The sequence below is a fragment of the Colletotrichum graminicola genome (genome assembly GCF_000149035.1).
Source record: "Colletotrichum graminicola M1.001 genomic scaffold supercont1.62, whole genome shotgun sequence".
In the NCBI taxonomy this organism is placed as follows: Eukaryota; Fungi; Ascomycota; class Sordariomycetes; order Glomerellales; family Glomerellaceae; genus Colletotrichum; species Colletotrichum graminicola.
In genome coordinates this window covers 195,102-219,267 of record NW_007361066.1, presented here as the reverse complement: position 1 = coordinate 219,267, position 24,166 = coordinate 195,102, and the positions used below count along the sequence as shown (strand labels likewise).

Sequence of the window (24,166 nt, the reverse complement as noted above, 5' to 3'; positions counted from 1 at the left end):
AATTACCTATACACTGCCACGAGATACTTATACGGGTAAAAGTTATTATCCTCCTCCTCCTCCTCTCACATTCCGCCCACAACCAGCCCCTCTTCAGCTACCGACCGAGAATGAAACCTTAAACCAGGCGTGGCTCGGGATGAAGTGTATGCAGCCAGCCAGATGTGTAAAGACAGTTCGCCCATTCCCAAAACGCCAATCCCAATTCAATGATGCCTGTTTGTCGTCATCCTAGACGCAACCAACCCAGATGCAAGCCCTATACTGTGATCCGGTAAGACCGGACGCCTCTCATGAAAACCCGCTATCGAAGCAAACCACCTGCTCGGCGTGTAAAACGCGCACCGCTGTAAGCGAATATCCCTGACGCATCAGTAACGAGCAGAGTAACGCGCCGGGGCCGGCGATGGGGAGTACGAGTGGTCGTAGCCGCCAGCGTGACCGTAAGGGTCCTCGGCGTACATGGCCGTATGGCGGTCTTCCTCAGGCAACAGCTCCTTGACCTCCCAATTGTTCATCCTAGTACCAACAGAGAACTCGAGGTCCTCGCGAGTAATGGAATCCCAGTACTACACGGCAATGTCAGCGATGGCAACCAACCCGAACAGGCGAGACCACATACCTTGTACACCATCATGACGCCCAAGAGGTTGCAGATGGTGGCGAAGAAGAGGCCGTCAAGGTAGTGGCTGACGGCGGTGCAAATCTGGGTGCTGGCAGCATACAGAATGACCTGTCCGACAATGAAGAAGAAGAGACCAAAGGCGATGTCGCCCAGGGGCCAGCGGTCCTGCAGAGTCCTAACGACGAGAAGGATCTGCAGAGCGACATAGATGAAAAGCTCGATGGCGTTCAGCAAGTACAGGACGACGAAGAGGCCGACCGTGTTGGTAGGTCCCAGGCCGACCCACGACTTGAAAGTGGCCAGCGAAACCAGGAAGCATATGGCAAAGGCGGCCAAGGAGCAGACGCGCAGCAGCCAGACGGAGAGCAGAGTGCCGTCCTCGTACAGCTGGAACCCGACGAAGCCGTTGATTAGTAAGCAAGTGACCAAAGCCGATGTCAAGCCATTCTGCACGGAGACAAAGTAGGGATAGGGATCGGAACCCGGAGGGACGACACCGGCGTCGACGCAAAGGGAGATGAAGCTGAGAAGCATGTAGATGTAGAAGAACATGAGGATTTCCTTGCGGCCTGCGGATGTGTGTCAGTCTGTTTCTCTTGGGGGGGGGTGACATAGCGGCAGCGGGTCGGCGAGGCATCATACCAACAGCAGTGAACTTGCCGCGAATATGCAAGATCATGACGACGGTCATGAGGAGGGCAACGATATGCATGGCGCTAGCAGCACCCTCGAAGATGATGGTGTTTGCCAGCTCGATGTTACGCGCATAGCAGTCCGGCTCGATACCGACACCGCTGGTTACCTCGGTGGCAGGTCCGATGGATGCGCACAGTGGCAGTGGCACCATGTGGCAGATGTTGGTGAAGTCACCGAAGCCTGACATGATGGGCTACCGGCCGGCGTACGGCAGTGAGGCGGTCGACGGGGTCGGTTCTATCAGGTCGAATGTTCGACCGTATGCGGCGACGAGGTAAAGGCGATGAAAAAGGGTTCTATCGCGCTTCCCGGGCGGGGGGGGGGGGGGGATATGCTCGGCAAACGAGGTAACGAGTGAGCAGTACGAGCAAGAGGCCGCGTCGACGTGATGTGAGAGCGAAAGGGAATACTGGCGGGGTCCGAGTGGTGGTCGTCGTGAAGGGCACGATGGTGCGGGTAGAGGAGGAATGTATGTTTCGATGTGCGGCAAGGGAGGGTCGGGGGTAGCCGGGCGGGTATCGTGAAGTCGGTGTCTTCGGAGGCCCGGAGAGGTGATGCGGAATGGCGGCGGCGACAAAGGTCAAGGTCAAAAGCGATGACAATTACGGGGTCAAGAGACAGCAACGGGCAACGACGACGACGACGATGACGATGGTTATGGGAGCGAAGGTGGTTCAGGAACGAATGACTGGGCAACACACCGTTAGGACTCGGTGGTTGGTTTGGAAGCCTTGAGGGGTGAAGAGTGTTTGCGGGAGGCTGGATGGAGCGTTGCTGTCCGACGAGCAGAGAAGCTGACGGGGGCCCGGCAAGTGTTGCTGGGGAAAAAGGGAGGAAGGAGCCCACCCCACCCAATCAATGTCACTGCCACTCCACTGCAAGATGGAATGCGAGCGAGATGCTCCTTCCTGGTACCGGAACTGGAGGAAGTGGGGCGCGATTGCAAATCTCTGCAGTTGGTGCCGTGGCTCGTGGCTGGTGGCTTGAACGGTCTCCAATCAAAAGAGCAGAATGTTTTCCCCTGAGCAGCTTCTGACTGGTTGACTCGTGTTTTCTTCCCAGAGAGCCATCGGCACATTAACCAATTTAGCATCAATAGCGTGTGCGTGCTCGTAATGCACATTCGTACCTGTACCTACCTAATACGGAGCACCCCTTGTTGCCAGCGGGGCTTCAACAGGATCGCATTCTTCGCCGAGAAGCGCCAGCCTTTTGATTATATTTTTGTTTCTTCTCCTCTGTCCAGGACGCTTACGTAACAACTATCGCTTATCCCAGGCACCTGCCTACTCGTACACGTGTATCCGTACTTGTGGACAGTCGGTACTTATTTACCTAGGTACCTAGCAAGGTAGGGAGGCATCATTACCAGCCATCGTTCCATCGATTGGCGGCATGGCATGCATCAAATCCGACGAGCGAAAGAAACAAGGCGGAAAATCAATCGTCTCGAGGCTGCGTTGCGCCGTGCCCGTTACCCCTCCGAAACCATGCAAAACAAGCCTTGCAGAGAACAGCAAACTCCCGCTGTCAGTGAGTGACGTCGGATCGCACACTGTCTTTCTCTCTGCTTTGCCGCGTCGGCCAGTCAACCCGTCGCATCTTATGGCTTTTCCCGTCCCATCTCGCCCAAACTCTCTCTTCTCCGACGAATGACACGCCTGCACCACCCTCAACACTTCCTTCTCCTGGAACAAACGGCCAACTTCCGTGTCGGCCGCCCCAATCTTGGTCATAATAGAAGAGGGCGCCGCCTCTCGCGAAACTTGGTCATCTCCGTGTTTCTCCCGGCTCCCTTCACCACATTTGCGATTCCAGTTTGTCACTACGCCGAAACCGGCGTCTCAGCCTGGTTCGTTGAAACGGTACCCAACACCAAACAGACATTATCCGGACCTGTGACGCGAGTCTTGGCATCCAAACTGCCGTCCCGACCGCACAATCACCCATTTGCTATGCAAGTAGCTATGACTGCCTACGGGTCCACGCTACTTCTGATCTGAGCATCACGGATGCTATTGCCACCGCCGACCACTCATTGAACCTCACCAGGCTTATTTACTGCTCTGCTAACATGATGTGCTAGGCATTCCACAAGGTTTTCGTCCTATCAGTCCCGAGTGGGGATGAAGCTCTACATCTATAATCGTACGTACACACACTGACATCGGGTGACGTCCCGCCTTCCTTTCCGGATATCGGTGAATAGCGCCATGTCATGTTTTCCGATATTTGCTACACGTACAGTTGCAAACGGAAACGGCTGGCCCGCACTTCGGGCCGGCTACACAATCTCTCCCCCGCCAGGTCCTCGTCTCAAGGCGAAACACCCCTTTACCACCCCACATCACGGGCCGGCTCCGTCGACCGAATCCAAGACCACGAGCCTCAGGATGGGCACATGGCCGGCAACGTCGAAAGTCTTCACCCACGGCAGGGCCCTCAGCACCCGCAAGTGAACCGGGTGGATGACTTCCTGGCTCCTCGACTCCTTCCCCGCCCAGCGCGCCTCCTCCAGGTCGACCGCGCGCAGCGGCTGGTGCCTCAGGAACCTCATAAGCTTCTGATGCGTCCAGATGGCGAAGTCGGCCTCCTTGACGATCCTGACCGTGGTCGAGCTCTTGTCCATCCGCCCCCTCACTCCTTCCGCCTCGAAACAGTCCCAGTCCGTGGCGCCGAGGACGTCCAGCGCGGTCAGCCCGTCCCGAAGCACGTTCCGTTGCGAGCCCATGCTCCACGGCGCCAGCCTCCACCCCAGCATGCCGAGTAGGTTGGACTGGATGAAGTTTTCGCACCTCTGCCGGGTCGCCCGGCTCGCGGACCGGCCGACGGACTGCCGGAAGGCCTTCTCCATACATTGCGCGGCGTTGAGCGTGCGGTGGATGCGGTGCCACTCCGCCAGACCCAGGAGCTTGACGGCCTTGCCGTACGCCACGGGCATCGTCTCCTCCCTGCCGCCTCCCTGGTACTGCCGCTTCATCACCTCGACGAATCGGGCGGCGAATTCGACGAGCTCGCTCAGGGCCCCCACGGCCTTTTTCAGGTCGTCCGCGACCTCCCTCTCTGTCGGCCACGTCGCGCTACCGTCCGACTCCACCCTGTGCCACAGCATGCTGGCCATGCAGCCCGCGACCTTGTCGGCGGCGTACTGGCAGTCCGTCCTGAGCCTCGCGACGACACGCTTCTCGGCCATGGCACCGTGCCCAACGAAGCATCGACGGAACGGACTGGATGGATGAAAGTTGATGGTCAGGGTCCCGCAGTGGAAGGTGAAGCCCTTGCGTCGGTCCTTTCTTTTAACGCTCGACTGCACCCCACTGTCCTCGCTCAGGAAGCCGTTCTTTGTCACGAAGCCAATGTCCCCGCTGGCCAAGACCATCCAGAACTTGTCGCCGGCCGTGGGGCCCGCCGGGAGGAAGAAGGTGGAGTTCTCGACCTCGAAAGTCGAGCGGGGCGCGTCGATGGATTTCCAGACGGACGTCATAGTCACGCCGGTCTGCTCCTGCTCGACAGCCGGCGCGCAAGCCATGCTATTCGGGGGGTGACTGGTGTCTTTTAGTTTACTGTGTGAGTATGCGTGTGCGAGTGAATCATTTGCCTAAAGGGCCGAAGTGATGGTTTATGTCGAAAAGAAGTGTTCCATTCGTCCCCGGCAGCCGGCGGCCCTCCCTCGTTATCCGTTAGCTGCAGGGCCCATCTCCGATGCTCTCGCGGGAACCCCCCCCCCCCCTTGGCCAAGGTTCACGGCGTCGACGGACCTGAAGACGCTCGAACCGAGTTTTCCACGACGCGACAGACCACTGGGCTTGGTCTACCTATTTTCGATCCAACTATACGCACGCACTAGGTTAAGCAAGCCTTTGGTAGCAGAGATCTTACCTGGCCGGTTCGCGAAAAAGAAAAAAAAAAAGAAATAGGCGGACAACGAGAGCCAAACAGCGGCGCCGACCAGCAAACTTCAAGGCCACGGCGTCCCTCTCCATCACGAGTCGATTTGGCGGCTCCTGTTCCATTAGAGTCACTACCGCTGCACTCCAAGTGGCCGACTTCGACATTTCCCCTTCAAAGCCAAACTTACATGGCAATAGGGGGCATAGGCATCCGCTTACCGTTCGCTGCAGCAGATCCGAACCCACCGTCAGGTCACATCACGACTCCGTGGCATCTCGACTAGATTACCATCGTAGAAGTATACTCCGTTCGGGTGTTTACTGTTCATTTTTTTTTTGTTCTGCATCCCACAACGCTCTCCAACGTCTGTCTAACTGAACTGAACAGTGTCCTGTGCAACTTCTTTTGGCGCTTCGTTTCCATAACTCTCTACCCCACCCCATCTTTTTCGCGGAATTCTTGCCCCTTTCATACGGCACGAACGTCCTTTTTTCTCCTCGCCTGTCCCATGGCTTCCAATCAAACTCAATTGGGACGGGTAGACACCCTCTCCAACCTCTCTGGCCATCGTTTCCGGATCTAATGGGCGGCTACGATCGGTCGCCGCACAGTGCTATGTATGAATTTGAACCCCTAACACTGTGTTCCTGCCGTCACCAAGCGTCACCAAAAGCGCAATGTCACCGTCCGTCTCTGATTGGCCACCCTCGCAGAACTCAATTTCCAAGACTTCATATGAACGTTGCCAAGCTGCACACATACAACCCGTCATTTCCCATCGACTTCACCCAAAACACACGCAAGCGTACAAAAGACCCTTTGCTTTGCTGTTTTACCATTTGAATTCAGATTTGTCTGATTTGTTTGGTATTTCAACATCAGGCTGCTCGTCATTGCTGACGTTTTGCTTCTATCTACTCTTGAGAATCCTTCTCGTTGAGCCCCAGGGGTATGAGCTGTTTCCACTTCGAAACCTGAAAGTTCCACGAGCCTGGGCGGCCTTCATTCATTCTCCCTTCCGACCCTTGCTCCATGACACCAAAAGCCAAAGGTAAAAATGTCAACTCCGCCTGATGCAATTTTAACTGTTGATCCATGAGAGTCGTTTCTTCCCTCGCCCAAAACCCCGCAAGTTGACGAGTATACATCCTGGTATTTGCCCAGGTCAGTCGTGAGTAAACTAATGGCCCCTCATCCTGCGCCATAAATAATGCAATGCTAAACTGAAAAGAACAAGAGGCCTGAACGAAAATCTGTCTCGCTCGAGGCTGATGAGCCGAGGCAGTGCGGTGGTGGCAGAAGCACAAGTCTCCCAAACTTCTAGTTCGGGTATGGCCCCTGCGGCAGACCGTGTGGAATATGGGGCATTTGCGCGCTCATCCGATAGGGCGCGTGCATAAACTCGGGGACAACGCCGGTTCGCAGATCGTTCCGTCGTCCCAGAGGCTGGTAGTGCATCTGCGTTGTTGGCAGATGATATTCGTTTAGAGACGCCGACGGTGGGGGGTAAAGAAGCGTGTTGACGTGCCGAATAGGCTTGTACGGACTGGGCCGCTGCTGAAGGTATACGCTTGGAGAGTGCGAAATGGGCGTATGTGCAATCGGAGTATGCATAACCGACGTAGGAAACTGCTCGCCTAGCGGCGACGAGGCGTACACCGACAGACTTCCGGGGCTGTGTCTCTTGGTTGGCGTGCCGTATCCCATAACGCTGTGCATCGAGACGTTCGACGGTGTAAGCGATGTCTGGGGCATCGAAGTTGTAGTTGGCATGGGCAACTGGGGCATCGAGACTGTTGTGGCAGGAGGGTAAACAGTCGTCATGGCACGGACACCATTGCTCAAAGGCGGCAGTGAGACATGTTGCTGCGTGGGGTAGGCGGTCGTGGCAGGATACATCTGGGCCTGTGCGGGAGCCGGGTTGGTGTTCAGCGATAGGCTAGGAACAGGAAGGCGCATGGGTTGTTCGCTGACCACTTGCGGTCGGGTGACTGGAGGCATCGTGTTGGGCTGTCTGCTAAGTCGCTTCGCGGGGGGCTCCACAACATCGTCCTCCGGGCTTCTCTTACGGGTAATCATACCCGCAACGTGCTTACCAGAAAGCGGGGATATCGGGGCGTTATGGTAGGTCGAAGGCCATGTTTGGGTTGTGTTCGGGATGGCCGTGTTCGGTGAGAATACGTTCGCGGCGGAAGGCGTTGAAGGCGGGAACGAGGCGGCGGGCTGGATTGTAGCAGTGGGCGAGGACACTGGTGAAGTGAATGACTTGCTCAGTGGCGAGGTCGGTTGCTTCTGGGCCCTCTCGTAGTACTCTGAGAAACAGGACAGCTTTACGAGCCACTCCTCCCACTCCTCCTTTGTTGCCAGCAGGCTGTATCGCATGTTGCTGAGGAACTCGACCTCCATGACGTGGATTTCCTGCACGGTGATGCCAGACACTTCCGCCCAGGTCTTGTTGGTGTACGTGTTGTCATCCAAAACTGCACGCTTGTCAGCTCATCGTCTCCCTTCTCCTTGCCACCTTGACTTACACTTATTGCCCAGCATCAGGGCAACCGTCAAAAGACGATACTCGCTGCCCGAACGGCCCTTGACCGAAGGGTTCGTTGTCTTTAGACGGTACACGAATAGCAGGGCGAGCAGGATGACGTTTTGCGTTACTTGTGTTGTTGACAGGACGCTGTAGGCCCACTTCTTGAATTGAGAAAACGGAGTCGCATATTCGGTCAGGCGGGGCAACGTAGCCGTTGGTGGTCGGGATCGGATGTTCTCGGCCGCTCGCAACGTCTCTATTGACTCGAACCAGAAGAGGCATGTAATCTTCACCATCGTTAGCCAACAATCCTGAGATGGACGGACGGATCGTCATCCTACCTGAGCCGCAAAGTCTGCCAAGTTGCCGCCCTTAGGGTTGATGCAGCTCGGTATGGACAAGCTATGCAGAACGAGAGCTGAAGAGCCCTTTCGCGAGACAGAACCATCCGACTTGCCGATGGCGCCCGACGTCGGTGTTGACGGGCGAGTCGAGTGACGGGAGGTTGTAGAGTACTGGCTGGTACCGGAAGCAGGATTCGTCACCGGCTGTTGGGGCTGGGAGTATGAGTTGGTCGGTTGGGTGTAGCGAGGATATTGAGGGGCAGCCCTCGCGGCTTCGGCCATGACCGCCTTGGGACCTCGAGCTTGGGCAACGGCCGAGGGGTACGAGGGGAGAACATGACTATCGTAGGCAACGAGGTGAGGGGCATGGTAGGTAGCACTCATGGCTTCGGTTGGCGGCGTGTGAAGCCCGCCCTGGTAGAGAGCAGCTCTGGCTCCTTGATCGAACCTAGACTGCTTCTGGCCGTGAGCGGCTTGGTGTAAAGTGTGTTGGGAGGAGCTCTGTCTGCAAGTTGCTGGGAGCGCAGGAGACAGAGGGAGGTTGTAGTAGGGTAGAGGTGCTGCAGTCGAACACATCGGAACGGGGTGGTTTCGGTGAACGGCTCGTGGAGGGAGCTCGAGTCGGTCGGTAGTGGGCGACGGAGAGGTGGAAGTTGAATTGAGCTGCGGATGAAAGGAAGACGGGTCGAAGGGTGTAGGTGGGTGAAGGGAGGTCCAGGCCGCGGGCTGCTACATTTGGGGTTGAAGTAGGCAGAGGAGGGCTTAGGAGGACACTGCAGTCAAAGGAGATTTCCGGTGAAAGCTGTGCAGGAGGCAGAAAATAGTGACAGTTTCAGTCAAGCACAACGTCAAGCTGTGTTGTCTGTATAACCTCTCGTCGGGTGATTTCCCCTTTCTCGTTATCGTGGCGGCAAGTCGAGGGTCTTCTTGGGTGCGGTTGGTGGTGGTGAAGCTAGATTTATCGACGTCCTCTCATTGACTGGCCGGCCATGGCAGTAGGATGAAATTGCGAATAGCTCAGCCCAAACTGTGAGAGTGAATCGAGCTTTCGGAGAAAGGTGCGGGTGGCTAAGGTAGTAGTTGTCAATGGTGCAGGAGCAACCTTTGTGAGTGGGATATCGAGTTGAGCCCAGGTGAGTTCGGGAGCGGATTCGTCGGTTGGGTCCAGTCAGGTAGCTCGGAGGGGTGAATGGGGGGTTTATGGGTCGGTGGTGGTGTGGTTAGAGCAGGAACTCGGCGGAAGGCAGGTATAATAAGATGGAGAGAAGGGGACTGGTAAACCACCGAGGAGTGCTTCAGATCGTCCGTGTAAATGAAGGGCTCGTGTGCGAGTGAGTCCAATGGAGCGCTGTGATTCGGTGGGAGGCAAGAAAGGGTGCAGGGAGGATGTTGTGGTGTAATTGTATTGTAAGAGCGGGTTTGGTATTGTCGGAACAGGAACCGGAGCAACCATAACAAAAAAAGAAGAAGGCAAGCAGCAGCAGCAGCAGCAGCCGTGGAAGAAGAAGAAGCAAGGCAATGCAAGGTAAGGTCAAGACCAGGGTCAGTGTAAAAAGGGTACGAAGTGATAGACAGAAGCTGAAGCAGAATATGATAATAATAAAAAACCGGAGGTAGGTATTGGGCCTAGTGTTATGGTTGCGTCGTTCGTTGTCTGGACTCTGTCACTCTCTTTCCGAGCGGTGGTTCCTGCTCTCTTTCTCCGTTCGTCACTCACACACATACACACACACACACACCACGGCTCACACCTCACACCTCATACGTATTCCGGAGGAGTAAGTACCTCCCATCCTGGTGTACGGAGTACGTAGTGGCGTGTAGCGTCAAAAGTAGCGTATCCGCGCCTGGATGGGGCCGCTGGCCGCCTGGTGTGTGTTGCGAAAGCATGGGATTAGGATTGGGGTTCTTTTCTCGTATGGATTAGGATAGGACAGGATGGGATGGGATGGGGATGGGACGTGAGGTGGATGGGGGCGGGGGGGAGAAGGGGACCAAGGTACCTTGTTCCATGTACCCTTGCCTGTCTTTGGATCAACCCAAGTTGGGAAGAAAGGTACGATTGTTGGTACGTATGGGACCGGGAACGGGGTACAGTATGGGGGCTCCAGCAAATAAAACATTTGGCACCTAGCAGAAGGAGGAGGAGGAAGAGGAGGAGCTGGTACACAGGCGCAGGCCGGCAGCGGCAGGAGACAAATACAGACGTAGTCACAAGTCACGACTTCCTTCAGTCCTGGCTCTTTCTTGCAGGGAAGGCAAGGAAAGGGTACTTGCACAAAGTACCTCACCTCTCTCTTCCTTTTTTTTTATGGGGTGCGGGTTTCTGGATTGAATTCTCACTTATTTTGATTTTATTTTATCTTGGCTGGGTACCGATTCGCACCGGGCAGCCCCGGCCAACACTGACAGCAACCCAAAGCAAGTGGCTAGGTAGCGACAGCAGCAGCAGCAACAGCAGCAGAAGGAAGCAAGCACACAAAACGACGGGCAAGGCAAGCGCAAGCCAGGAAAGGAAGGGAAGGGAGAGAGGATGACCAATGTCGGTTTGGACAGGCACGCAACACGCAAGTGCCCCACACCTTTTGGACGACCAACCGGGTAACAAGTAGCGAGGCGGCGGCGGTGCGGCACTAGAAGATACTGCGTAGAGAGAAAGAGAAAGCCAAAGAGACGGGCGTGGAGTTCGGAAGGGAGGGAAGGGACGTAAATGAAAGTACCTCGTCGACCACCAACTACCTAAAAGGTACCTCGCGACGCCCCGTACAGATACACCACGGTCTCGCAATCTCGCACCTGACCTAGGGGGGAGCCACAACATACCCAAGACCAACATCAAAACCACGCACAGCTCCCGCTCCAGCTTCCAGCTCCGGCGCGCCTCTCCACCTCAAAAGGCAGTCAAGACAAACCCAACTGTGACCCAGACGCACCCCCTCGGACCAAGGCCCCAGCCAGCCTCCGTCGCGGCTTCCCTAACTTCCTAGCCCCACCTCGACAGTCAGGTACTGCGTATGGATACAACTACGATGTACGTACCGATTCCTCTCCTCCTTCGTCTTCCTCCACGACCAGCCAGGCTTGATTGAGTCCATGACCACCGACCTGACGACCATTCTTTTGCACCTCTGCTCCGGGACTAGGGCGCTAGAGAAGGGGGACTGGGGGCGCGGGCTAACGAGGGCGAGCGACCGGGCTTGTGAAGAGTGACTAGACGGAGGGAGTATAGCAGGAGACCAGCCAGCATCGGGCTCAGCATCCCATCCACCCATCCATCGGCAGCGGCAGAACACACCTGACTCTTGGCCTGAGGTTCCGCCAGTTACGTGTGGGAGTGGGAGTGGGAGTGGGAGTGGAAGGTGTGAGCGTCCAAGGGGGTGTATGTGGAACGAATGGTGGGGTACAAAACCAAAAGAGAAGGAGGGAAACAAGCCAAACTCTCTTTCTCCCTCTCTCTATCCAAAGTGCGTGCAAAGTAGGGATGAAGACCGGAAAGTGGACTACGCAAGGCGAGTTTGTGTCGTTCTTTCCGAGCCGGTGGGAGTGGCACCTGAGTTGTCCTTTTTTTTTTTTTTTTTTTCCTTCTCTTCGTTTTTGCTTTCCTTCTCTCTCTCCACTCTCCCTCTTCCTGAGAGAGAAAGACCCCACTCCACAAAAGCCCAGCCTGATCCACCAGTACCCTTCTGCCTTGGAGCCAGGCGGCTGGCTGGCTGGCTGGGTTTAGAATAAGAGGAGGAGCAAAAGGCCGGTGTACTGTACGAAGTATCCGTAGGGCCACCCACAATATTGTGAGCAGGGAAGGTGAAAGTTGGACGCGGACCAAGATAACCAAAGGGTCGCGGAAAGAGAAGGGGAAATGGAAGCGACAGGGACCGACAGGGACCGACAGGGACCAAGCTGGACAAGGGAGAGAATGCGAACTGTGTATCCGTATGTATCCGTACAGGTATAGATATCTACTATGTATCCGTATGATGGATTGATACAGTGTGAGAAGGACTTGGTTTGGACCAGCCACCAGTGCGTCAGCCCGACAGCCTCTCTGACGCACAGCGTCTAGCAGAGAGGAAGGACAGAAAGATTCAACATCCAGAGCCCGCAGGTACGTACCGTGGTGCTTGCCTCACCCTCACCGCGAGTTACTACATAGTATGTCTGCCCATCGGTCGGGCGCTTCAGTGCCTTTACCAATTTCACCCATAGGTAGGCTGTAAAAATGTCACAAACTCCTCAGCCAGCCCACCAGTGTGTGTGTGTGTGTGTGTGTGTGTGTGTGTTGACTGTCGGCTTGATGTGCTCACACCCCCTGATGCTTGGCCCCCCCCTTCCCCCCCACATTCTCATTCACCTGCCTTCTTTCCTTTCTTTCGGATATCCTCCTGCTCGCTTTCTCTTTCTTTCTTATCCCACCCCCCCTACCCTCTCCACGCCTCTGCCCCATTCTCCTGCGCCAACTCCGTCCTTGTCCCTTTTTTATACACTGTCATCTGCAGTGGTATTCGAGGATTCTAGGCTACGCCCCCCGAAAGGACCAAGACCTTGCTCCCCGGTGGAACTCGGTCATGTCCTGCTAAACCTGTATGTCACATAGTACGGATACGTATCCGTATTCCCCTCAGTTAGATAGCCTGCTGCAGCCTGTGGAGGAATGGACGGCGCAGGCCACACAGCAGGCAGGCAGGCAGGCAGGCAGGCAGGCGCATGGGCGACGCTCCGGTCTGGTGGCGGCATGGCATGGCAAGCAAGGCGTCGGTCGGCGCTCTGCAAGCATCATCCACCACCGCTAGCGGACAGGCGGGCAAGGGCAGAGCTGGACAGGGCCAGGCATGGTATGGCACGGTTATGGTAGGTATGGCAGGGAAGAAGCGGCATGCAAGCAAGGTAGGCCGGGGGGGGCGGTGGGCACTGTTGCAAAGCCTGTGACTGTGAATATAGTGTAGCTAGCTCGTGACGAGGAAAAGAATGAATCGACGTTGGAAGAAAGAAAAAAAAAAAAAAAAAAGGAGGGGGGGAGGGGGCATTCGTACTCGATACTTTCTAGACGTCGTGCTTGCGTAAGTCATCGTCGTCTTTCCAAGACGGTAAAGCGTACCTGGTACCCGCATCTCCTTTATCACCTGGTCCCGGAATTGGGCCATTTCCTCCACCTGTTGAGTGATTCTCTTGACAGGCTCGGCTTCAACAACCTGATCGCTCGTATAGCATGCTGGCTGGCTGGCTGGCTGGCTGGCTGGCTGGCTTGGAGCGTGCCGTGCAAGGGACTATGTTGTATTAAACGCCTCGTGGTGCCCCATACGGACCATACTATACCACCTGGGCAAGACTTTTTTTCCTCCTCCTTCGGGATACCCCGTCCGCCATTCATCATCATCATCATCATCATCATCACCACCCACAGAGCTTGCCCATATCGCTATCGCTGTTGCTGTCGCTGTCGCCAACGACTTGGTTAACCCACTTAATACCATACCGACGGCGGTACCAACCCCACACCAGACTCTCTCGGCCCTTGGCCGTTTTGGGTTTCTGCCAACCATTACGAAGGGCACTAATTGCTGCTACTGATACCCCATTGCCTCACTTGAGGTACGCTACCCATACAGTTAATGAATCAAGTTCTATGGGCCATGCCATGCTATGCTATGCCATGCGACACGAGGCGATACCGTACCATACAATGCCGCGCCGCCCTCCTATCGACGACTACTGCCTTGGACGATGGCTTTGCCAGGCACAGGCTGGCCTGGCCTACCCTGGCCTTTTTGATCGCAGGTCCGCCCTCAGCCTCCCTGGTTGGCTCGCCCATTGCCGACTAAACCCCCCCCCCCCCCCCCGTTCGCAAGTGGCGTTCCCTCCGGTCAATCGTAGTGTCCCATCCGCCGCCGACGACGCCCGGCATCTCGTCTTTCCATGTTCGGGATCGCAGGGTGCCATGTTCGCTTTCCGGTCATGTTCTTGCCACATTGTGTCCCCTCCCCCTTCGGGCCTTCGGGCCTTCGGGGCTCACAGCTCACCTGCTTGCTACAGTTCTGCTGCTGTATACCGAGGAACTGGACAGCTTTTGTTGTAAAACATGGTTGAGATTTGTGTCTGTCTCTGTCAGGTGCGCGCCCAAACGTGATCGGCATGCCAAACCTCGCAGGAACACTGTATTCCCGCTGTGAGGAGGCTGGTCCGTTGCGGACGGCACTTGCCGCCAGCAGCTCTACAATGCATATCGTAGGTACTTTGGTAGGTTGGCGAGCACCAATTTTCCGACCACTGAGCAGTGAGCACACCTTGATACCTACCTGCTCGGCCCCCCTCAAGGATACATGCACACACTTTGCGGCAATGTCTCGTTCTGGAGCAGTCGTCTGTCAATATTGTCCAGGTCCCCGGGTCCTGAAGACACCTTGCCAATCCCGTCTCGTCTCATCCGACAGCGACCACTGAGTCGCCCAGCCCGAGACGCAACTCATCAAAGACAGAGAGCGTATCTGTCTCCACGACAATTTACCTCGTGATACGGATACGTATCAAGGAGGTCTCGACAGGTCCGCAGCACCGAGGACGGAGCGGAGGCCCATAGCACGCACCTTTAGCGACCCTATCGTGTATCCGTACACCAGGTACCTCGGCCGGCCTAGGGCCGTAACAGCAGGGAAGAAACCCAGGAGGCATTGAAGAAGGGGCGGAGAGGGGGGGGGGGGGCGTACTATGTACATCGTACGTGCCTTGCCTCCGTTACGCACGCTTCCCTTGCCCAGCATCCGTAGTGTTCACAGGGAAGGGAATCCAGACTGAGGGGGGGGGGGGGGGGGGGGGGGGGTGCCTGGGGAAGAAGTGGTGCAGTGTACGGATAGGCAATTCCATATCGGTGCCCCCACTGTCATGGCACGAATGCAAAAACGAGGCAGGCATTTCGCATTGGATTTGCGGGTGAGTAGACGCCCGATCTGGTCCAAGCTGCCTTCCACACAACCCAATCTCCCAACCAGATGGCTGCCAACCGAGCAACACCGATCCGTCCAGAGAGGTACAGTGCGTCGTGACACCATGCAGCCTGCATCAGAAACACGGTTGCTGACCTGCCTGCCTGTCTTCCAGGGGGGGTGAAGTGGACAAGAGCCATCACCTGTCCCTTGCTTCGCTCCGTCCGGCCAGGACACACGCATTGCCGTGTGAGTACACCGTCGAATGTCCGTTACAAAGAGTGCCGTCCTGCATCGTAGAGGAGGGAGGCCTGGACGTCGTCAGGTGGGATGGGATGTGCCCATGTCGTTCGTTCCGTTCAGTGCTGCCGGCGCTGGCGCCTCCACCGCAAATCCTCCCCTCCTCTCGGACCGGCGCTGACACTAATCGGTTGCCTTAGGCAGTAGGTAGGATTGCGGTCAGTCCAAGGCACCTCCTCGCCTCATCCCAGGGAATGAGACAGCACACACGCTCGCTGCTAGGAAAGGAAAGGCATGGTAAGCCAAGGTTGAGTGGCGCAACATGTCCCTCCCCTTGGCCAGCCGACTCGATATTACCGCGGCGTCTGATCTTTCCTCGTACCCTACGGAGTACGTGCGGATCTATTCGCTCGCTCGTTATACCTGGGCCGCCGGGATGCCGTCGTCGTCGTCGTCGTCGTCGTCGTCGTCGTCGCCATCGTCAACTGTTGTTACGCGGCGGTCCCACCCACCTGCCGTCCATCTCGTGGGCTGACCCCCGTTGTGCAAAGGGAACAAAAGAAATGAAGCGTCAATAGGGAAATATCGCTCAAAGGATGTGAAATGTTGGCAAGACCGGGGAGTCTAGTCGCCGATGCAACAGGTATGCTCTGCTCTCTACTGGTCCTCCCCCCCATCACCCCCGAAATAGAATGGGGAATGATCCCAGGAGCCAGGAGCTCAGTGGTTTGCTCGGCCGGCGCATATGCTATTCTCGCCTTGCTTCGCCGCTGAATATACCCATTTGCAAATTAGCGACGCAATGCTACTACTACTCACACATACAGCCTTCGACCCCTCCCTCCCTCTGTCGGTGACCCAGGCTCGGTGCAAAAGCAAATCCTATCGGCTCTCCAATGCGGGGGGTGTCAATCTAGAAAGTGTCAAACAGTAAGAGAGACCGAGACGAGAGACTGGACCTTATTTTGCATCAAGCGCCTTGCCCAACCGAGCCCAATGGGCTTGCTTCGTCTGCCATGGACATACGGATACACAAGGCTGTATAAGCCGTGAAGCCCCCGGCGACTCTCACCAAGCGATGGATGTGTGGCTCGGGCGCTGGCATTCATTGCTTCCGCGTCAAACTCAGCCAATCGAGATGGGCTGGACTGTTCGAGCAGCGGGCACACGGCGCTACCATGGAGTGTGTGTGTGTGTTTGAGTTTCCACGGCCGATCCCCGTATCTCCGTCCAGACCATGCCATTTGCGTTTGTCTCCTCTTGGCCGATGAAACCGTGGTGGCTCTGGGAGGGGCTCGCCATGATGTCCTCTTGCGTAGGTATGTGATTGTGTGGGCGACGGGGATCTCGAGGGAGCAACCTCCGCCAAGGCACGTCATGCACTTGGGATTTGTCTTTGTCCATCATGATCAGTTCCAACTCTGTTTGGCTGCTCTCCGACCGCGTCCCACTGCGTTTTCGTATTAGTGGCCCAGACACCAGTCATGATCCTCGCTCGGCTGTGTGTGTGTGTGTCTGTGTGTGTGTGTGTGTGTGTGTGTGAGAGAGAGAGAGAGAGAGGGACCATCACGCTTGGAGGAATGGCCTGTATTCCTGACTGGCGATGAGGATGTGTGAGCGGCACGCCCGTTTCGACAAGGTCTCCGGCCGCGGTCGCGATACCAAAAGACAAGTCCCCAGTGGTAAAACCTGGAGTAATACGGCGTCATTGACTACGCCGGTTGTGTCGGCTGGATGGCTGGCCTTCGCGACGAGGCAGAGGGCGCAGGGACACTGCTGCTCCGTCCGCCTGCCTCGGGTCTGAAGCCTAGCCAGGTCATTAAAATCCTTGCAAAATTCCCAGGGCCCTTGCTTTGCGTGGACGCGGGCTTTGCTGCACCACAACCACCAATAACACGCGAATGGAGTTGTCTTGCCCGCGTCTCCCCTGCCGGGCCAACCAGGGCAACTTAGTGGATGCCCAGAATGGTTGCATTTCACCATAATTCGAAGTACATGAGCCCCAGACATGCATATTGGAAACGGAGTCAGTCAGCGTGACATGGAAGGCCACAACAATTCCGCAAACACTGCTGCCGGTCCGTCGTCCAGTCATCGGGCGGCGGGTGAGGGCGGCAGCAAGCATCGTGTCTGACTAGAGTCGACGCCAGCTGGCCGAGACACAATTCTGTTAATATTGCAAGCCGATCCGTGTCAAAGAGGCGATCGTAATGAGTGCGAGCGCCGCAATGAGCCGGCACAAGCACCATGTACACTATGGGTGAACAGCATGTTGAACGCTGGTGTGTGTGCCAGGGAGTGACTGCAACACTTGTGTGCACAGGGTTCGAAATGGGGCTCTCGAGACTTCCCAAGAAGCCTGTCGAAGCATGATTGGGTGCCCCCCCCCCCCCCCCCTTGCCAGGCGCTTCTCGTGCTCGCTCCCTGTCAAGCTCAACTTAGCGTTCAACTGCAGCGTAAGACCCAAAGACGCAAACTTGACCAGGCTTGCCCCGCCTCTGTGATGGCGCCGGCGCCGGCACACCGGCCTTGAGCGGCGGAAGCGCAAGCCGTAGGATGACGGATCGCTGAGCATGAGAACGGCAGTCTGCAACAACGTGCCGCCCCTACCAGGGAGCCTGAGCACAGGCTACTGTGCTCGAGGCCAAAGGAATGCGATAAGGAGTTGGTCCAGAGACTCGTTCACCCTTCGTTCACTACCATTGACGGCTGATGACCATTCCCTGTTCGGCCCAGTACAGCGTACTGCACTACACCCGTATTGCAAACGGGCTTTTTCGGTCTCGTTGCTTGTTCCTCTTTTTCTCGAGGCTGGGCAATATGCGGGCGGGTTCCTGAGTTTTGTGTCATCGGGGTCAACCCGCCATGGGCTGGCTGCCTGGCGGGCTACCTTGATTGAGCATACTACGGATACACACTTGAGAAAGGGTATGTAATTGATGAAATGTTCTGTTGCGTCACATCTGAGCTGGTTGAAGTACAGCCATAGATGGCCGTGAACAATAATACTTCGCGTTTGGTGTGGAACGACGTGCACATGGATAGATGATGTCCAATCCTGGGATGGAAGACTCATCCTGCCATAATCCAAGTCATCCCACTCGCATACAGACTAGTGTGAAGGATGGTCATGAAACCGGAGTTGCAGCATTGGTCTGCTTGGCCACTTCTCAATCGAGGACATGTCTTCCGGTTGCCCGTTGTCAAAACCCTTTGCTCAAAAATTGCAATTTTGCAGTTCGTCGTTGTTCTTCTCCCAGGGGGCGTGGTTGTAGTAGAGCTTCAACTTCCTTCTGCAACAGGGATGGGGACACACAAGGTACGTGGGAGAGAGATTCCCCATGTAATGCGACAGGCGGTGGCCCAAACCACACCTCCGGTTAGCGAGTGCAGCAACGACTCCACAGTTATATAAAATAAAATAAAATGGGTGTTAGCAGTCGGCCAAAGGGTCCGTAATCTTCCACACCGTCATTGTGGTTCTTGGTAATCAATAAGTGATTGACCATGAATCGAGGCTGGTCTGCTCGAGCATATCCGGGGGGCGATGATGGTTGTGGAATGAAGTTCGTATGGGCCCGCCCCGAAGCTGGCTGGTCGCTGTGGAGTGCTTCGTCCAACCAGCAAATGATGGGCGCTCCAGATTACTGAATCTCAACATAGCGTTACGCTGCCTGCAGTGGCCAGCCCTGTGGCTTATCATTCGGTCTAGGGTCCGTACGCAGGCGGTGCCCGGTCGGTTGCTCGACGGAAACAAGTGTGTAAGCGTGGTAGAACCACGCCTTGAGCGTGTTGGCAACGTCCTTCATTACCAGGTGAGAAGTTGCAAACGACATGTCAACTTCTCCACCCGACTAGCGAGGGTCACGGCGCGGATTAGGATTCCACGGCCAGCTCGCTCCATCTCGTATGTACCATTGATGCCCGGCTATGATGCGTCGTCAAGGTGATGAATGTAGCCGGCTTGCCATATACAGATTACAAGCTGTGCTTGACAGGTACTCTTGTACTTTGTATGGCATATGATGGAAATGAGACGTCGGTGTGTCACACGGGGACAATCGTGTCGATAAGCGGAAGGTTACTTGAGAGCATTGCATCTGGCGAGGGGCGGACCATTGACGTATACTACGTAGGGATCCTCCACGGCATTGACTGACGAAAGGCAGCGGCTCGGAAGCTAGACCGAACGAGGCTCAATGGACCCAATAGACCTTTGCCTCTTGCAGAGTTCATGAGTCGATTGGCTGAAACAAACCCCAGCCACGAGCTGGCGATGGAACTAACTATGATCAATTCGAAAACTTCCTACGAGCCCTGAACATGGCATAATGGGACGGTCATTCAGGGTGGTATAAGAAACGCCATTTCTTTGTCACACAAGTAACGTGAGCAAAGGCTGACAGATATAGATGGCATGACTGTCAGAGACTTACATCGTAGCCACTCTCTGCCTATTACAGCTGCTAACAGCCCTTCAACCTCATTGGGTTTAGTGCAGGGTTTCCTCCGCATTGCTGCTGTGCTCTGCTCTTGTCGATTTTCATGTGTGACTAGAGAGTCATGGAGCCCTCCGCAAGAGGGAACTTTGAGAAGACAAACTTCTTGCAAGGTAGCGTATGTACGCTAGTTTCGAAATTGAATGAGCGGCTCGGTGCCAAAAACACGCTGGGAGAGGTGAGTGGACGAGCACATGGCTTTCCGAGGCTGCGCAGATCTGCACGGCGATTGGTCCATGCGATAGAGCTAAGCGGACCTTGGAGTCTGTTAGAAAGGGGGCGTGGCTGGACACAGGTGACAGATATGAGATATCCCGATACACTCACAGGCTCCGTCTTGATTGCAGGGCCGTGGCCAATCAAACACAACCTTTTGACTTCATGCCCTTTGCAGTTGTGCGGCCCAACGGCGCGTGACACGCAAGGGAGCGATCAAGAACATTTGTTGTCGTCGTCCTTCTCCTCACCCTCCTCTCCGAAGGGTCGGCCAGGGATCTGGGACTGGCATCGGTCCTCCGTGCTGTCTGCCGTGATGGCTGAAGTATCCATCGGTTTGTGGCCGTCTCAGCTTCACCGTTCTGATCAACAATCGGGGCTGTGTCGGAGGCTAGGGTTTTATTTTATTTCATTTTTTTACAATAATTTTACGAGGCGAGGTATACTCGACGGCCGGGACGCAACCGCAAGACCAGGATGGAAGTATCGACGGCCCTTTCTTAGCACTGGGTATCGGGGCCTCTTGAGCCGGAGGTGTTACCGAACCGGCGGGCGGGAGATGAGCCCGAGTGAGGCTGGATGGTGCGTTGAGCAGACTCGTACACAGACAAAGCCCCAAGATCAGGACAGACTGGTGCATAGACTAATACTTTTTGCTAAAGCGCCTCGGTACCTCCAGAGTGTGGGAGGAAAAGAGGCTCGGTGAGGGGAGGGGTGAACAAGCTCGCTCGGGGATGCATATTGGGGGTGTGGTTAGTGATTTGTTCGTGGGTAAGCATTGGTTCAGGTCCGGTCCCCTTGCTCACCCACCCAGAGAGACAAGAGCTTGACAATTTGGTCCGGAAGCCATGCCGCCAAGGTCAGACGCCCGTGGCGCCCAGTGGCAATTCCGTGAGTGGTTGAAAATCATGTGTGCGAATGTGCACCCGGTGAAAGTACACTACCCAGCAGCCTGAGACTCGTGCGCTATATCCCGGATTGGCAGCAAAAAAAAAAAAAAAAATTTCGGCCAACGATGCATTCTCGACGTGCATCTGACAGAGGGCAGTGGTGCCGTAGCCGGGAGACGAGGGGGGGGGGGGGGCTTCACGGTGTGTGTTGAGCACGTTGCCACACGACCGAGAATAGCATTGCTACAGGTAACTTGTTCAATCAGCGAGTCAAGAAAGCCCTACCTAGATAAGTGTTGGCTGACTGTCGAGGAGTTCCAGTGACAGTCAGTCACAGTAGATATGATGGGTGGCGGCCCAGGGCAGACTGCACTTCGGGGAGGAGGGTTAGTTACGGATACAGTGCAAGACTGAGACCACGCCCAGCGATGACTGCAGTAGATATGGGTCGGCTTTGATGGTGAACCATTCATGGGGCCAATGCTGGTGCTGTAACAGCTTGATGCTTGCAGCCAAAGGCTCCCAAGCGGTTTGATTCCGGGGGTGATGGAAGTTGCTTCATGGGCAAAGGTTTTCGAATACATTGCCTCGGACGGTTAGGAATGCTGACTGATGGTGGCGCTGAAGGGAGGGGAGAGGTCGTTGTTGTCGATGGAGCGAACAATGAACTTGGACATAAGTGTTAATGATATTTGCGTCTGTCCAGAATTGGGTTCGGTAGGGGGTACGACCGGCAAGGCCGGCATGAGATGCCGAGAAAGAAAGGGTAAGAAAAACAATAAGAAAATGAGAAAAAGAGAGACAAAATAGAGGGCGAGAGTGCGGCAAAAAGACAACAGACGAATGATGCCGTATATCGATAGGCACGCGCATGCCTCCCTCCGTTGGCCGAAGCGTTCGTCGACACCGGCGATCCCTGACAGGGTCAAGTTTGCAGGATGATGCCTGGAAATGCAACGAAGCGAGTGATGGAGCACCTAGCGAGGAAGAGAGGGGAGGGAGGAGAATGATGATGATGCTAATGTGAGGAGTCTGTCTGTCTGTCTGTCTGTCTGTCTGTCTGTCTGTCTATCCTGCCTTTTCCTTCCATGCAGGAAGCTCTTGCCGTGGATGAAATTTGAGTCCTATTCGGGCGCCTTCCATGTTTGGTCCGGTGCTCGTATCTCGAGCAGGCAGGCAAGGAGGGTAGGCTCCAGCAACACTTGCCATTTGTTGGCAAGGGCAAGACAAGAGAGACCGACCCGACCCTGGAGAAGAGAAGGAGCAACTGGCAGCGTAGCGGGTGTGGATAACTCTTGCGCACGGACTCGCATGGCAAAGTCGGTCTTTTGCTGACGTAACGGGCACCTAAGATGGACAGTACTCGTACGGTACTCTGTACTGTGCGGTAGGGTACGGTACGTACCTAAGCAACAACGGCTGCTTGTCGACGGCTTCTCCAAGTACGGATACACTCACTGTTCTCTTGTCTCTACACACACTACTTGCATCTTCGCTTCTCAACTTGCTTCCCGTCGTCATGTATCCGTACACTACGGAGGTGCGTTTCAAATCACCATGCCAGAAATGCCAAGACCACCTTATGTTAGTTAACAAGGATAATTGCAGGGGTTACCACCTAAATAAATTGCTACTAATATTTTAACGATACCTGCCTAGAACTTCTGATTAATATCTACTAGTATAACGCCCCTCTTTATATTTATTACCACTATTAAGAGTAATAATAGCCTTAATATAGGCTAGCAGCCTCTCTATTTAGGCCTGGATTTACTCTTAAGGCAAGGCCTGCTAGTACTTATAAGGGGTTAGCCTGGTTACCCTTTATAAGGCTATATGTAGTGTATTTTAGGCACTTAGTGCCTAAACTAGTTAATCTTTTAGTAATACTAGAATAGTCTATTAACAGGCGTAGTATACTACCTATACCTTTATAATTGTTTAGGCACTAAGTAGGTCTTCTAGCTGTTAATAGGGGCTAGGTTTAAATCCTACCTGTTAAGACTCTCTTTAGTGTAGGCCTTAAGGGGCTAGAAGGTTATTAATTAGTAGATTAGTTAGCTAGGTATAAATAAGGGGCAGCTTACGTTAGGCTTAAAGGGACTAAGTGTAGGGAGGTAATGTCTAGTAGCTGCTACTAGACGCTAGGCTGCCTAGGGCCTTTAGGGTTAATATAACTTTATACTCTAGCGTACAGTTACTAGCGCTAGTGCATGTAGGCCTAAAGTAACTTAGGACGTGTTATATTAGAAGGGGGGTAATTATAAAGGGTTAGCCTAGTTACTTTTTATAAGGCTATATATAGTGTATTTTAGGCACTTAGTGCCTAAACTAGTTAATCTTTTAGTAATACTAAAATAGTCTATTAACAGGCGTAGCATACTACCTATACTTTTATAGTACTATTACTATACTTTTTTAGCTATAGCCTAGTTAACTAAGACACCTTTCCTTATTATAAATTACTTTATCTAAGGCTAGTAAGGCTTAATAAGGTTAAGATTAGGGCTATTACTATACTAGTAAAGCTTTTTAATATAATAAGTAGTATATATCTAGTAGATAAAGTAGTAATTATAAAAAAGTGCCTTATCCTTTTAAATAATAGTGCCTAGTAAGCACTCTTTAAGTATAAATAAGAAGAGCTTTAGTAAAAAAATCTCCTTTTAGTACTAGTACTAGTTAATTCCTCTCTTACTCTTATAAACTAACTTATTAGTATACTTATTTTAGTAAAAAGTTAGTTTATAGCTAGGGAGCTACTAAAGCTAAAGCCTGCTTATCCCTCTCTCTAACTCTTATTTAAGACGCTTAACTAGCTTTAGTATAGTATTTATCTTTATAACCTTAGTATTAGTAGTCTGCTATATTACTACTAACTTAAGTAACTAGTAGTAAGAAGGGCCTTTTTTATTATATATAAAGCAGCCTTAAAATATAAACTTAAAATATCCTTTTTATTAAGTATAAATATATAACTTTATATAGGCCTTATATACCTATTACTATAGATAGTAGCTACTATAGTAATAGCCTAAGACTACTAAGGTCTTATTAGACTAAATAACCTTCTTTTAATCTTTAAGTAACTAGTAGTAATATATAAGGCACTAAGAAAGCCTCTCTTACTTTATCTAAGCTATTAAGCTAGGCTTCTTTATTAGTTTAGATTTTCTAAAGCTAGCTTACTAAAGGATATAGTAAACTATTATAGCTAAGATATCTATATCTAGCTTACTTTAGAGCTTACTAGTAATATTAGTATATATCTTTTCCTTACTATATTAGTTATAGTAGACCTTCTTAATAATAAGCTTA

General features: G+C 53.9%; 3 protein-coding genes across 3 annotated transcripts; all 3 read right to left on the bottom strand.

Moving 5' to 3' along the window:
• Positions 1–371: 371 nt before the first annotated feature.
• On the bottom strand, positions 372–1,508 carry GLRG_10567 (chitin synthase export chaperone; the record flags this gene model as incomplete). The annotated part of the gene is made up of 3 exons (XM_008101252.1): positions 372–569; positions 623–1,194; positions 1,268–1,508. 3 exons carry the CDS (start codon positions 1,506–1,508, stop codon positions 372–374), a joined length of 1,011 nt encoding a protein of 336 aa, XP_008099443.1.
• Positions 1,509–3,668: 2,160 nt separating this feature from the next.
• GLRG_10566 (uncharacterized protein) lies at positions 3,669–4,850 on the bottom strand (the record flags this gene model as incomplete). Its single annotated transcript, XM_008101251.1, has 1 exon — positions 3,669–4,850. The coding sequence occupies one exon, from the start codon at positions 4,848–4,850 to the stop codon at positions 3,669–3,671; it is 1,182 nt and encodes a 393-aa protein (XP_008099442.1).
• Positions 4,851–6,532: 1,682 nt separating this feature from the next.
• GLRG_10565 (cyclin) lies at positions 6,533–8,473 on the bottom strand (the record flags this gene model as incomplete). The annotated part of the gene is made up of 3 exons (XM_008101250.1): positions 6,533–7,692; positions 7,744–8,032; positions 8,087–8,473. 3 exons carry the CDS (start codon positions 8,471–8,473, stop codon positions 6,533–6,535), a joined length of 1,836 nt encoding a protein of 611 aa, XP_008099441.1.
• Positions 8,474–24,166: the final 15,693 nt, after the last annotated feature.